Source organism: Somniosus microcephalus, chromosome 9 (genome assembly GCF_052327205.1).
Source record: "Somniosus microcephalus isolate GS21.2 chromosome 9, FLI_Smic_1.0, whole genome shotgun sequence".
Taxonomy (NCBI): Eukaryota; Metazoa; Chordata; class Chondrichthyes; order Squaliformes; family Somniosidae; genus Somniosus; species Somniosus microcephalus.
Genome location: NC_140995.1, coordinates 57426671 through 57440909, shown reverse-complemented (window position 1 = coordinate 57440909; position 14239 = coordinate 57426671). Strand labels below are relative to the sequence as shown.

Genomic DNA, 14239 nt, shown 5'->3' with positions numbered 1-14239 from the left:
GTCTAGATTCAGATCAGCCATGATCCTATTGAATGGCGGAGCAGGCCCGAGGGGCCGTATGGCCTACTCCTGCTCCTATTTCTTATGTTCTTATGTTCACTCTGCCCTAATATCTCCTGTGTCTCGGTGTCAAATTTTGCTTCATTCCTGTGAAGTGCCTTAGGATGCTTTACTATGTTAATTGTTGTTAAGATGATTATAGGATTTGATAGGATAGATAGTGAGAAACGATTTCCTTGGGTGGGGGAGTCCAGTACAAGGGGGCATATCCTTAAAATAGAGCTAGGTCGTTTAGGGGTGATGTCAGGAAGCACTTCTTCACACAAAGGGTAGTGGAAATCTGGAACTCTCTCCCCCAAATAGCTGTTGAGGCTGGGGGTCAATTGAAAATTTCAAAACTGAAACTGAGAGATTTTTGTTCAGCAAGGGTATTAAGGGTTACAGAACCAATGCAGAAAGATGTTGTTAAGATACAAATCAGCCATGATCTAATTGAATGATGGAACAGGCCCGAGGGCCTATGATACTATGATCCAGTACACACTGATAAAAGCAAACGCTTCAGTGACCAGGCAGAGCGCTGACTCGCTTTGCATTACCTTGATGTTTGCTGTCCGGCTTTCTTGTCACGGCTTCCAGTGCGGCTAAGTTCCGGCATGCTGGGACAATGGAACACAGGAAACACAGATTAAAGACCTGCAAACAGCTACCTCAGCTTTGGGTAAAAAAAACAGGTTATTAAGTTGACAAATGGATCCAGTAAAGCAGATTTTAAACACTCACAGATAACAAACAGAAAGAGATAAAAAATAAATTACAATGAACTGTCCCAGCTAGTATAAAATCATAACCCAAAAAATCATAAAATACTTGAGTATGTAAAAAAATGTAAATTACAATTTATGATGTAAATCAGTTGTACACAGTAACTTACTGTTCTGGTCTACTATAATGCCGTTTCCTGAAGCCCTTCTGCCATTTGGTACAATTCCAGTGCCGTAGATTGCAGGAAAACCACCAAATGGCATCTTTGGTGCTGGAGGAGTTCAACTGAATTTAGAAAAAAATGCTTTTATTTCTTGCCAATTAATAGGATATATTTCCCTGTCAAATAGCTGGGAGAGCCAGAGACAAATACCAATGCTAGTCTGTGATTCACTGTAGCAAAATGCTCCTGACAACAGGATAGAAAACGTGACTAGATTCCAGCACTCCCCCCGCCCCCACCCTCCATTAAACAGTAAAGAATTTTTTTTAATTTCTGACTGTTTGATGGAGGCTTGCCCAGGTCTGTAGCTTGTCACCATGTCAGCATCCTGCGGAGAGGTAGGTGATCTACGGACTGGACAGTCTAAGATAAATGGGCAGCACGCCCCCCTTCCTACAGTACACAATGAGTAGCAGATGGTACCCAGAAACAAAAAGACACCTTGATTTCCACGAGTTGACAATTCTGCAGCACCATTACTTCACCAGAAACTACAACAAAAGATGAAGAAAAAACACAGGTAGGCAAAAGGCAACAAGTCTGACTTGCACTCAGAGTTATTGGCCATGGTCATAACCACAAAATATTTTTGAAAATCAAATTTTTCCAAATGAATAAGTAATGCAATCAAGGGGAACCAAGCCATTTTTTCCCCTTTAGGTTTCTTTAAGATCTCAGATCACCGTACTGGTTTTTAGTGTTCTTGCCATTTGCCTCATTTGAAAGCATGCTCTAACCCTATTAGTACAAGGCCCATTCCTTCCCTCCCCTCATTTTCTGAGCGCTCTTGCCTCCACTAGGGTTAGAGCCTGAAGCCACGTTCTGCACACCACAGAAAAGCTGACACCACAATCTAGTGGTGACCAGAGAAAAAAAAAGGAATTAGTTCAGCCACCTTAGACCCTAATCGCCATACCTGCCCGAGCCAGACTCACTACTCAAGGCTCTGTCCACACCACACTGTCTTTCTAAAGGTCTAAGGCATCTTCGACTAATAATAAAATAAGGTGGGAAAGAAATCAAATCAAAATTGAACCAGCAAAACGAGGATACATTGTGGTGTTAAATCAAAGCTCATTGTGATTTGACAAATTCACCCAGCATGCAGTTAGTTATATCTTGCATATGGGTTAAACGACACTGCATGGATAACATTCAGTTTTGTTTAAAGAAAAACTAACTTTAATACCCTTTTTTTTCCTGTGTAAATCTATTTTCTTTGCCTCTAGTTTTCTTTTATCCCCACCAGAATGCACTGCCCCTTGCTGGGGTATGGTTCCACAGTTTACCTCACCCAAGTGCCTATTCTTCATGTATGAATCTAGACAGTGAGTGCTGATCCTGTTCTCATCCAACGTCTACACACATTCACTTCCAGTTGGGAGTCACTGGATAGTGATTAGGATTGGGAAGTTTGCTGATTCTCCTTCTTCATTCCTCAGGGTTGCTGATGCCAATTACAGCACCTGAACTACCACCCAAACTGAGCTCAGCTAATCTAGCAGAGACCAGGAATGGTCAATGGTTTATTATTATAACTGGCGGTGAATTTACCCACTAATCCATGGGTAACCTCTGTTATTTACTTTAAATGGTTAGTACTAATTACAGCTAATTGCTGACAGTGTGAATTAGCTGAATTAACATGCATGGGTGAATTAAAAGATTGCTTAAGCACCCTGTGTTGATGACTGTCCACTGATGCGGATTCTGCTGCCTCGCATTGTTAGGTTCAGTAAATCTCCAAGCCAGTTTATCAAATGAGATCATAAATTTTTATTCTTTCAATGCACATTTTTTTTTAAGTTAAAGTCAATTGTAATTTTCTCCAACGACTTCAGTTTGAAAAGAAAAGGTCTGTATGGCGAGACTGCTTTTTTATATAAACAAAACATAGAGAGTGTTTCCACTTGTGGAGAAGAGCAAAACTAGAGGCCATCAATATAAGATAGTCACCAAGAAATCCAATAGGGAATTCAGATGAAACTTCTTTACCCAGAGAGTGGTGAGAATGTGGAACTCGCTACCACAGGGAGTGGTTGAAGAGAATAGTATAGATGCATTTAAGGGGAGGCTAGACAAGCATATGAGGGAGAAGGGAATAGAGGGTTATGCGGTCAGAGTTAGATGAGGAAAGACAAGAGGAGCTCGAGTGGAGCATAAACACCGGCATGGACTGGTTGGGCCGAATGGCCTGTTTCTCTGCCGTATATCCTATATATCAAAAAAAGACAAGCACACAGCTTTGTAACGTTAAGATTTAGGGAAAAGACAGAAGTCTGAAGCAATTTTAACATTTTTTGCCACTTGATGGACTGTAAGATGCTTGTGCAGTCCCATCTCAGTAAAAAAAGCAAACATCTGCAGTTTATCCAGGTCATGCACTGCCAGTCAGCAAATATGCCATTTGAGAATTTCTGTTTGGCTTAGGTATGGCTAAGTATCGGAAAAAATATCTAGCTGACACTGTAGCTCCTCAGCTTGATGCTTAAAAAAGAGGCCACACTTTCTTAACAATTTAGCAAAAGATTTTTTTGGAGGGATGTGCAAGGGGCTTAGGCCTAGAAATTCAGTTGGGCGCGCCAGCCGTTAGCGCCTTAGGGGGAGTAGATCTCGAGCGCTAGGCGCTTATCGCCCGGGCGCAGCGCGATCTGCGCCTCTCCCCAACTTCAGGACACATTTAGCGCCGGCACAAAGTCTTAGCGCGCGCGCCCTGCTGCGAGCACAGATCATGACGTCATTTAATAGTGCAACGCCCTTTGTGCGCCCCAAACCGGAACTTCACTCGCGCCGGCCCATTGTGCGCCGGGCGTCCCGAGCGACTGTGAAGTGGAACGGTACACAGGCCAGCCGGGCCGGGGGGAGCGCTAATTAAAGGGCACTTACCCAGCAGTATAAAGGCCAGCCATTTTGCAGCATTCACTCTTGTGCAACGGTTTTTTGGACAGAGACCAAGGAGGAGAGTTTACTGGTTTGGACCAACACTTGGACAGGTATTTTTGGCTCAGGCCAGAGCTTACCAATTATCTTTGCCTTCATTCAGAGCTCAGTGTTTGCCAGCATATAATGGGGGCTGCATTGGGTGGCAACGCAGAATTTCAGCCTTATGCCAGAAGGGCTTACAGACGCCGTGAGAGAGTGGCAGCCCTGGCTAGACGCAGAGGGGGCAACAGGCGTCGCCAACTGAGGCATTACCCATGCAGGGTATACCGCCAGCAGACCTCCTATCTGACCATGTCTGCCGCGATGTGTGTTAGGAGGCTGCGATTCCGAAGGGAGGTGGTTGCAGACATCTGCCGGCTGCTTCAGAGAGATCTGCAGCCACAGCTGATGCGCAGGACGTCTCTGTCGGTGGCAGTGAAGGTGACGGTGGCTCTCAACTTCTATGCCTCCGGCTCCTTCCAATCCGCTACTGGGGACATCGCTAACATCTCCCAGTTCGCCGTGCATTGCTGCATCCGCCAGGTGACCGAAGCCCTTTTCAGAAGGAGACATCAATTCATCTCCTTCCCCATGACCCTGGACAAGCAGCAGCAGCGTGCAGTGGGGTTTGCAAGAATAGCGGGCTTCCCCATGGTGCAGGGCGCCATTGACTGCACGCATGTGGCTTTGCGGGCACCTCTTGAGCATGCCGAGGAGTACCGCAACCGGAAGGGCTACCATTCCCTCAATGTACAGCTGGTGTGTGACCACAGGCAGCGCATCCTAGCTGTCAATGCCCGCTTTCCAGGCAGCAGCCACGATGCCTTTATCCTGCGACAGATAACTGTGGCTGACATGTTCCAGGCACAGCCTCCCCCAAGAGGATGGCTTATCGGGGACAAAGGCTATCCTTTGTGTACCTGGCTCATGACCCCGCTCCGCGCGCCCACGACCCCTGCTGAAGAGGCATACAACGAGAGCCATCAAGCGACGAGGAACCTCATAGAACAAACAATCGGCGTGCTCAAGCAACGGTTCCGCTGTCTCGACCGCTCCGGGGGAGCCCTCCAGTATTCGCAGGATCGAGTCTCCCAATTCGTCGTCGTTTGCTGCATGCTGCACAACCTGGCTATCCGCAGGACTCAGGCACTGCCACCTCACGTTGGACCACTACCTCAGGAGGAGGAGCAGGAGGAGCATGAGGACGATGAGGACGATGAGTACCAGCCCAGGAGGGACGCACAAGGTCCAAGGGCCGCCCGTCGTCGGCTTATTGAACGTCACTTCTAGGCCCCCTGTCAGGGAATGGCTTGTGCCAATGAAAGAACATGATTGCAGCCGCTCCGCAAGCCCTCAGCCGGTTAAGGCAACAAACACTTCAAAGATCAAACATGGACAATGTGAATAAATAAAATGCTTTATTGTACAAACTCTGGGCACTTCCCACATGAAAACCAAAAACAGATGAAACCCCCAAAAAACACTCAAACACATTACTCGCTCCCACAACCTGGGGAGGATTAACAAAATAGGGCAACTAAAATGGCAGTCATTCTCGGCCTTCGTCCAAAACAAACATCACATCATCGGCCTTCAAAAAACAAACATCCAATTCTCGGCCTCAAGAAACAAACACAAATGGCCACACATTCGACTATTTGGCCCGCTAGGGCGATGCCGTGGCCATCTTTGGGTGGCCCCTGCCCGCCCTGCTGCTCCGCCTCAAAGTAAGGCCATTGGCTGCTGCAAGGCTGGGGGCAGGCTCCTGAGGGGCACATGTCGTGACGGCAGATGCCCTTGGGGGTTGGCCTAGTCGAGGTCTGGCCGTCGAGCGGGCGGCTGTTGATTGCTGCAGCTGTGGCTGGCCAGCATCAGTCGCTGCAGCAGCTCCTGGCAGCTCCACTGGGGGAGTGGCAGTGGCGGCTGGAGGAATGGTGGCAAGCTGGTGGATGGCAGGCGCTCGCTGGTCGCCTGAGACACTGGCACTCGCCCGGGCCAGCACTGCAGCATGCGCACCAATCTGCCGAGGGACAGACCGATGTGCTGCTGCAGCGCGCCGGGTGCCCTGGCGATGCCTGGCTGACACAGCGAGTGTGGCAGCAGTGAGTGCCCGTGTTGACCTGTTCACTGACCGCAGCAGAGCAGCCAGTGACTGGACGGCACCACTAATCACCTGGCCAGTCGTTGACAGATCTGCCCGGTATTCCGCCCGACTGGTGGCCTCTAAGGGCCCGAACTCAGCCACACTCCGAGAGAGGGAATCGATGGACTCAGGCAACCGTGCCACTGCCGCCATGAGCTCCGTGTGCCGGCGCTCCGAGTCCGCGGACAAGTCTTCAAGGCGTTCCATCTCCTCGGTGAAGAGCATCTCCTGACTGGAGGCCAGACTCTCCCTCTGGGGAGAAGGCCGCCGAGCTGGCCGACCCTTCCTGCGTTGCTGGAGGCCGCTGGGCCCAGCAATTGGACTCCCCTCCGACGCATCCCCCCTCTGGGGAGAAGGCCGCCGAGCTTCCACTCCCCTCCCGCCTTTCTGCAGCACGCAGGTCCCAGGAGCTCCCCTCCCCTTCGACACTTCCGCCACGCTGCCCTCCAGGGAAGACGTGTCCCCTACATTGGCCTGGGTGGCCGCGGCTGAGGGTTCCCCTGATGGGCCGCCTTCCTCTTGCTCCTCCTCCTGCTCCTCCTCGGAGGGTCTGTCACTGGCAAGTTGAGGGACCTCCTCTTGACCATCTGAAAGCAGGAAGGCACAAGAGTAGCTTTAGAGTGAGGAGAGGGCGTCAGTGCGGGATGCATGAGTGGTGGCATTCAGCGCATTGGTCGGACAGTGGCAAAGGATGTAGATCTGATGCGCAAGTGGGGCAAGAGAGGTGCAAAAGGTGATGTCCTTACCATTGCTGCCCAGAACAGGGTCGGCATCTCCACATGCAAGGGCCCAATCACCCGGCCACCCATGAGGCGCTCCACGCGATGTTGCAGGTCGGTGAGTGGCTGGATATGGGGTCGTCCTCCCCCGGTCGCAGTCCGGCTCTTGCGATTATTCGCCAGCTTGGCCTGCAAGAGAAAGGACGGCCTCTAAGTACAGTGTGTCGCCGTGATCTTGTGTGCACTGCCTCCCATGGTGGAATAGCCTGGCCAGTGTGTCGCCATGATCTGGTGTGCACTGCCTCCCATGGTGGAATAGCCTGGCCAGTGTGTCGCCATGATCTGGTGTGCACTGCCTCCCATGGTGGAATAGCCTGGCCAGTGTGTCGCCATGATCTGGTGTGCACTGCCTCCCATGGTGGAATAGCCTGGCCAGTGTGTCACCATGATCTGGTGTGCAATGCCTCCCATGGTGGAATAGCTTGGCCAGTGTGTTCAGTGCAGAATGTGCAATTGATGCTCATGCCTGTGCCATAGCTGCTGGATGAAGGCTGGCCATTAGAGCTTTCAGGTCCCTTTGCCCATAATGTGAGGTGCACATGCAAGGATGAGGAGGTCATTGGAAAGGGTACTCACCCTGACAATGCGTGTGAGGTCATTTAACTTTTTGTGGCATTGGGCACCGGTCCTGGGGACGTCGCTGTTGGCTGACAGCTTGCTGGCGACATGCCTCCAGGCTCTCCTGTAGACGCGGACCATCGCCTTCTTGCCATTGTCCGGGTACAAAACATGGCGCCTCTTCTCCACAGCAGCAAGCAGCACACTCAGATCACGCTCTGAGAAGCGCTGCGCACGTTCACGGGCCTTCTCCATGTCTTCAGGCGCTATTTGGGTCCAGCAGCAGTGTTCAGGCCTAGCTGGAGGGCTCCACTATCCAGGGCGTGGCAGCAGACACAGTCGACCCTTCCCCCTTAAGAGCTGGCCGGCGCCAGGGTGTCTGCTGTCAGTCACGAGATGGCCGCACCTGCGCTGCGCCCGGCCTCGGCGCTATCGATCACCACCTCCGGCTTAGCGCCCAAAGAGAGGCGTCCAGCAGCAGTTTTAGCGCTCGCCCGAACTAGTAGGGCGAAGCTAATGAATATTGGAGAAGTGGCCTAGATTTGGCGGCGGCCGCAAACTTTAGCGGACGCCCCACTTTAGCGCCCCAAAAGTGGCGTCAATGAATTTCTAGGCCTTGGTGTTATAACATTTTCATCCACACCAAGGATTTGTTGAACCTAGTGGGCTTTGCCGGATTCTGGCTTTTAATGTGATATGTGCAGCCATATATGTGCGTCCAGAATTGGGCTCTTCTCCCATCAGTGCACTCAGAGCAACTGAGACTCATCCGTCGATTTGACGGGAGACTTCATCACCAGGCATTAAGAATCCCTGATCCTAATCAGAGCTATGCATGACATTCAAGATGAAGGGAAATAGATGATGAAATAGGTGTTGTCTCAAGTTTGACCTCAGCACCTGATAACAGGTTCCTCACTGTATGGCTTTGACAGAAGCAATGCCAGGGTCTAGCATGTTTAGCACAGGGACTAAGAAGGAGAAAATGGGAGTAAAAAATATACATTCACATTTTATACAAAATACCAGCAGATCACCTGTGATATTGCTCAGTGAGCCAGAGGATACACTTGTTTATAACAAAACGGGTATTGTCGACACATTGTGACGGGGAAAATGTGACAGTTGGCACTACATGCAACAATTTTAATGTCTAACTAGTCAATTTCCTGTGGCGTTGCATGTGTAGTCTTCAGGTGAAGCGGTGTTAGAGGACAAGAGTTACTCTTCCCACAATACCTTCACTTCCTGCTGCCACACCATTTCCTCTGGAGTCCCCCAAGGAACTATCGTTGGCCTCCTCCTATTTATCATCTACATGCTGCCCCTTGGCAACATCATTTGAAAATACAACCTCAGATTCCACATGTTACCTGACAACACCCAGCTCTACCTCACTACCACTCTTGTGACCCCTCCATTGCCTCTGATTTGTCAAACTTCTTGTCAGACATCCAGTATTGGATGAGCAGAAACTTCCTCCAAAGAAAACAAAGCTATCGTCTTCGGTCCCCGCCACAAACTCCGTTGTCTAGCTACCGACGCCATCCCTCTCCCTGGTCACTGTCTGAGGTTGAACCAGACTGTTTGCAACCTCAGCGTCCTATTTGACCCCAAGTTGAGCTTCCGACCTCATATCCTCTCCATCACCAAGCCCACCTACTTCCATTTCCGTAATATCGTCCGTCTCTACCCTTCTCAGCTCATCTGCTGCTGAAACCCTTATGTATTTTTATTGTGAGGAGAATTGAATACAAAAGTAGGGAGGTTATGCTTCAGTTATACAGGGCATTGGTGAGACCACATCTGGAGTACTGTGTACAGTATTGGTCTCCTTATTTAAGGAAGGATGTAAATGCATTGGAAGCAGTTCAGAGAAGGTTTACTAGACTAACACCTGGAATGGGCAGGTTGTCTTATGAGGAAAGGTTGGACAGGCTAGGCTTGTATCCGCTGGAGTTTAGAAGAATAAGAGGTGACTTGATTGAAACATATAAGATCTTGAGGGGTCTTGACAGGGTGGATGTGGAGAGGATGTTTCCTCTTGTGGGAGAATCTAGAACGAGGGGTCACTGTTTAAAAATAAGGGGTCGCCCATTTAAGACAGAGATGAGGAGAAATTATTTCTTACAGAGGGTCATGAGTCTTTGGAACTCTCTTCCTCAGAGGGCGGTGGAAGCAGAGGGGGGAAAATTCGGTTGCTTTGCGTCTCCTGTTAGTGCCCTAAGAGAGCGCTAATGGGGCGCAAAGCAACTAGCGCTTGGGCGCGGCGATGTTTGCGCCGCTCACGAAATTGACCAGACATTTTGTGTCGGCGCTAAACACTACCGCCACGATCTCCTGCGCCCGCAGATCGTGACGTCAGTCGAGCGTGCAACGCCCCGGACCGGATACTGAGTGGTGCCCCCTGCCTTACCGCCTGCCGCTAGCAACGACAGGTTGAGGGGATCGTTTTGCAGTCGGGAAGGGACTGGGGGAGTGCTATTTAAAGGCGACCACTTCCTGCCTTTTTTGTCGGAGACATTTTTGCACCACACATTGAGAGAGAGAAAGACTTCTGGAGAGATTCAACGCTGTGTGAAGGAGTTTTGGGTACTGAGCAGCACTTTGCAGGTTCATTTTGATTTGATCTTCCTTGCATCGATTTGGAAGAGACTGTGGAGGCTGCACTCTGAGCTCTTTCCCTGGGCCTCTCCATTGTTCTTTCCAGCAGATTTGATGTACAGGTCTCTCCAGGCCGAGATTCAAGGCTGCAATGAGCAGGGTGTGGATGGAGAGCAAGATCAACCCTCCCCTTTAAGAACTGGCCGGCGCCAGTGTTCCATTGCTGACTGACATCAGATGAGCTTCGCCAGCGCTCTGAGGTAGCACCTCGCTCCTTGGCGTTAGCGCCTTAAGTGTGTAAAGCCTGATTTAGCGCTCAAATCACCTCTAGGGGCGATAGAAGCCAAGTTTGCAGTCGGAGGCGATAATTAGCGCCAGGCGCTAAACTTTGCGCCCGGCCGATAATTGCGCCCCAAACGGGGCGATACTGACTGCAAACTTGGCTTCTATCGCCCCTGGAGGTGATTGAAGCACTAAATCAGGTGCTAATGCTGAAGAGTCTTAGGCCTAGAAATTCAGTATAGCCACGTTTGGGGCGCTGCAGCATGGCGTTTGCTAACTTTTGCGCCCGGCGCAACTTAGCGCCACCTTCGCCGATATTCAGTTGCATCGCCCCAAGAGGTTGCTGCTACGCTAAAGCAGGCGATGCACGACTATCATTAGGCGCTAAGCCGGCGATCCGGGGCGCAAACACCGAAGGCGGGCGCAGGTGCGGCGAGTTGCTCATTGAGGACAGACAGTCAGGCGCCGGTCAGCACTTAAAGGGGGAGGGTGGAATTGTTTGGCTGCCACGCCCTGCACACTGCAGCCCTAAGGCAAGGCCTGAACACTGCTTCTGGAACTGCTCCACGCCCAGGAGAATGGAGAAGGCCAGGAAGAGAGCGCAGCGCTTTGGCGAGGGTGACCTGAGGCTGCTGGTTGGCGCAGTGGATCGCAGGCGCCATATCCTCTTCCCCGAGGGTGGCAGGAGGCCGTTGCCCGCTGAATTTCGGAAAGCATGGAGGGAGGTGGCAAACAGGGTCACGTCCAACAGCGTGGTTGGCAGGACACCAACCCAATGCCGGAAAAAATTCAACTACCTCACTCGGGTTGTCAGGGTGAGTACCCTTTCCAGTATCCTCCTCATCCCTGCATGTGCACCTCACTTTATGGCCAAAGGGACCTGAAAGCCCTAATGGCCAGCCCTCATCCAGCAGCTATGGGACTGTCATGAAAAGCACTTGCACATTCAGGACTTTAGACACTGTCAGGGCTATTCGACCATGGGAGGCAGTGCAGGCGAGATCAGGGCTTGACACTGTCAGGGCTATTCGACCATGGGAGGCAGTGCAGGCGAGATCAGGGCTTGACACTGTCAGGGCTATTCAACCATGGGAGGCAGTGCGGGCAAGATCAGGGCTTGGCACTGTACTTAGAGGCCGTCCTTTCTCTTGCAGGGCAAGCTGGCGCATAACAGAAGACAGCAGTGACAAACTGGGGGAGGCCGTCCTGACCTGAAACAGCTGAGCGACCTCCAGCAGTGGGTGGAGCGGTTCATGGCAGGCCGGCTGAGTGGCCCCGTCGCCACTGGAGATGCTGACCCTGTTCTGGGCACCAATGGTAAGGTCATCACCTTTTTGACCTCTCTCTTTCCACTTGTGCCTCACATCAGCATCCTTTGCCACTATCGAACCAATGCAGTGCACAGTAGCACTCATGCCTCCCTCGCTGCCGCCCTGTCCTCACTCTAAAGCAACTCTTGTGCCTCCCTGCTTTCAGATGGTGACTCGCCAGGTGAGGAGGCGGCCCCTCAAGCTGGCACTGTGTCCGAGTCAGACATAGAGGAGGAGGAAGAGGAAGCCGGCCCATCAGGGACACCCTCAGCCGAGGCAGCCCATGGCCATGATGGTGACACGTCTTCCCTGGAGGGGAGCAGGGGGGAAGGGTCGGAGGAGAGTGAAGCTCCGGGGACCAGCGGGCTGCAGCAACGCGGGAGGGGTGAGGAAGCTCGGCGGCCTTCTCCCCGGAGGGTGAGTGCGGCCTCCAGTCCTGCTACGGTGAGTGCAGAGGAGGTGCGGCTCCTTGCGGAAATGGGCGCCCAGGCTGAGCGCAGGCACACTGAGCTCATGGCTGCAGTGGCAAGGATGCCTGACTCCATAGAGTCACTGGCAAGGAGTGTGCAGGAATTCGGGGCAGCACAGGCTAGGAGTCAGCAGGACTTCGCTGCATCACAGGCGGCTTCTAGCCAAGTGCTCAGTCGTGCCGTGCATTCACTGGCTGGTGTCATGCAGACAGAGACCAGGGCCACACGGCCACTAACTGCTGCCACCCTCGCTGGATCGGCCAGGCATCGCCGGGGCACTCGCCGCGCCGCAGCAGCCCAGCAGTCTGTGCTTCAGCAGATTGCTGCGCATGCTGCAGTGCTGGCCCATGCAAGTGCCAATGTATCAGCCGACCAGGGAGTGCCTGTGATCTGTCAGGTTGGCAGCATTCCTGCAGCCAACACTGTTACTCCTCCATTGCAGCTGCCACCAGCCGTTGGACAGACTGATCAGTCTTACTGAATGGCGGAGCAGGCTCGAGGGGCCGAGTGGTCTACTCCTGCTCCTAATTCGTATGTTCGTATTTGTTACCTCCAGACTCCACTATTCCAATGCTCTCCTGGCTGGCCTCCCATCTACCACCCTCCGTGAACTTGAGCTCATCCCAAACTCTGCTGCCTGTATCCTAACTCAAGTCCTGTTCACCCATCACTCCTGTGCTCGCTGACCTATATTGGCTCCCGTCTTCTCTTTGCTTTGATTAGTGCTATAGAGGGACTTCTCCTGTCTGACTGCTCGTTCTGTAGAAGGGCCTTGTGCAAAATGTGCTGCCACTGCCTGGGGAGTAATTTTCATTTTGTTTTAAATTATTTTTACTTCTACATTTATTTATACATACCAGCAAATCTCCCATGATACTGCTCACAGTAAGTCAGAGGAGAGGAACATTATACGATGTAAAAGAGAATGTAATATTCTGTTTCTATAGGCAGGTGTGTGTCTCTTTAAGACAACAAAATTTAACGGATGTTAAATGATAACTGGGAGAGGTCATTCAAAAGTTAATTGCTAATAAGACTGGAGATAAGGGGGGGTGAAATTAGTATAGGGTGGGAGCGCAAAACGAGTGATAGCGAATCTGTAAATGTATTAAGAGTTCACGGACTACGCTGAATTACTTTGAAAATGATATAACCTTGCTTACCACGGGGGTGATTCCACATTTCATGCTGTTTATGGTGAGTTGAGCTCACAAAGAGTGTGGGTGGGAGACAGGGTGACAACACTGAAGTCCCCGTTCTCTGGCCTTTGCTCCCTGTGAGCATTGAAGTCAACGGAAAAGAAAATCAGGCGGGGTGTAAAACGGGCTGCCGATGTGCTGTCGCTGGTTTTGCGCTAACACCCAAGACTGATTTCACTTCCAAGAGGGGTTTTGTTTATGGAAAGGTCAATCAAGAGCCGGGAGACAATGTAGCTTGGGTAAAATTTTTGACTGACTGCTGTGTTTAAAACATTTTTTTTTAATGTGATAGAAATTTGCATTAGACTTTGTATGATGTCTAAGGCATGACAGACAGGAACACAACTCATGTAAAGTTTTTATATTACAGATTTGAAGTAGCACAGCCCCAACCTGACTGGCCCAACCTTCTACGTTCTGTGTGAGAATAAGTTATAGTGACAGAAATGGCAACGACCCTATCACACCAATCCCTGTACCACATGCTGCTCGACAAACAAGCTGAAGGCCAGATGGGTGGAAACGTGCCGCCATGAACTCTCAGTTAGAAAGTGGTTACAATATTCATGTTATCATTACAGATCGGTTACCATCCGTTTTGTTTTGGAAAAGGATAATTATTTTAGTGTTTGTGGTAAAGTCAATCTAGCAATCTTTGTCATCAACAGCAATCTGCCCATCGACTGTTAGTTAGACTTGTTTATGTTTGCAATTTTTTCACATGGCAAGTTGCTGAAAGTGCAAGCTGATAACATCGCAGTGAGGGAAAAAGAACATCTGGGACCTGAATGAACAGGACAAGCAACAGGGTATCTCCTTTACCAATCAGATTGAAGGATTGAGAAATAAACGGCTCAAGCACTGAGAAGGGAGTGTAAATGAGAGTGGGTGAATTCAATTCAAAATCAGGTATAGAAAGAGAAATAAGGAGCGGGAAAGAAAGATTGGATTGAGAGGGAAAAAAGAGACAGAAAGGAAAAGTAA

General features: G+C 50.7%; 1 protein-coding gene across 16 annotated transcripts in view; it reads right to left on the bottom strand.

The window, feature by feature from the left end:
• Nucleotides 1-14239, bottom strand: part of rims1a (regulating synaptic membrane exocytosis 1a) — a 1194810-nt gene that overhangs the window by 235433 nt on the left and 945138 nt on the right. For 13 of the 16 annotated variants that reach the window (XM_085996611.1, XM_085996612.1, XM_085996615.1 and 10 more), the window contains 2 exons: nt 1905-1979; nt 600-659 (listed from right to left, as the gene is read on the bottom strand). In XM_085996611.1, coding sequence (XP_085852737.1) covers nt 600-659; nt 1905-1979 — 135 coding nt within the window. The remainder of the gene's footprint in view (nt 1-599; nt 660-1904; nt 1980-14239) is intronic. The other 3 variants (XM_085996614.1, XM_085996621.1, XM_085996619.1) reach the window with 1 other exon arrangement.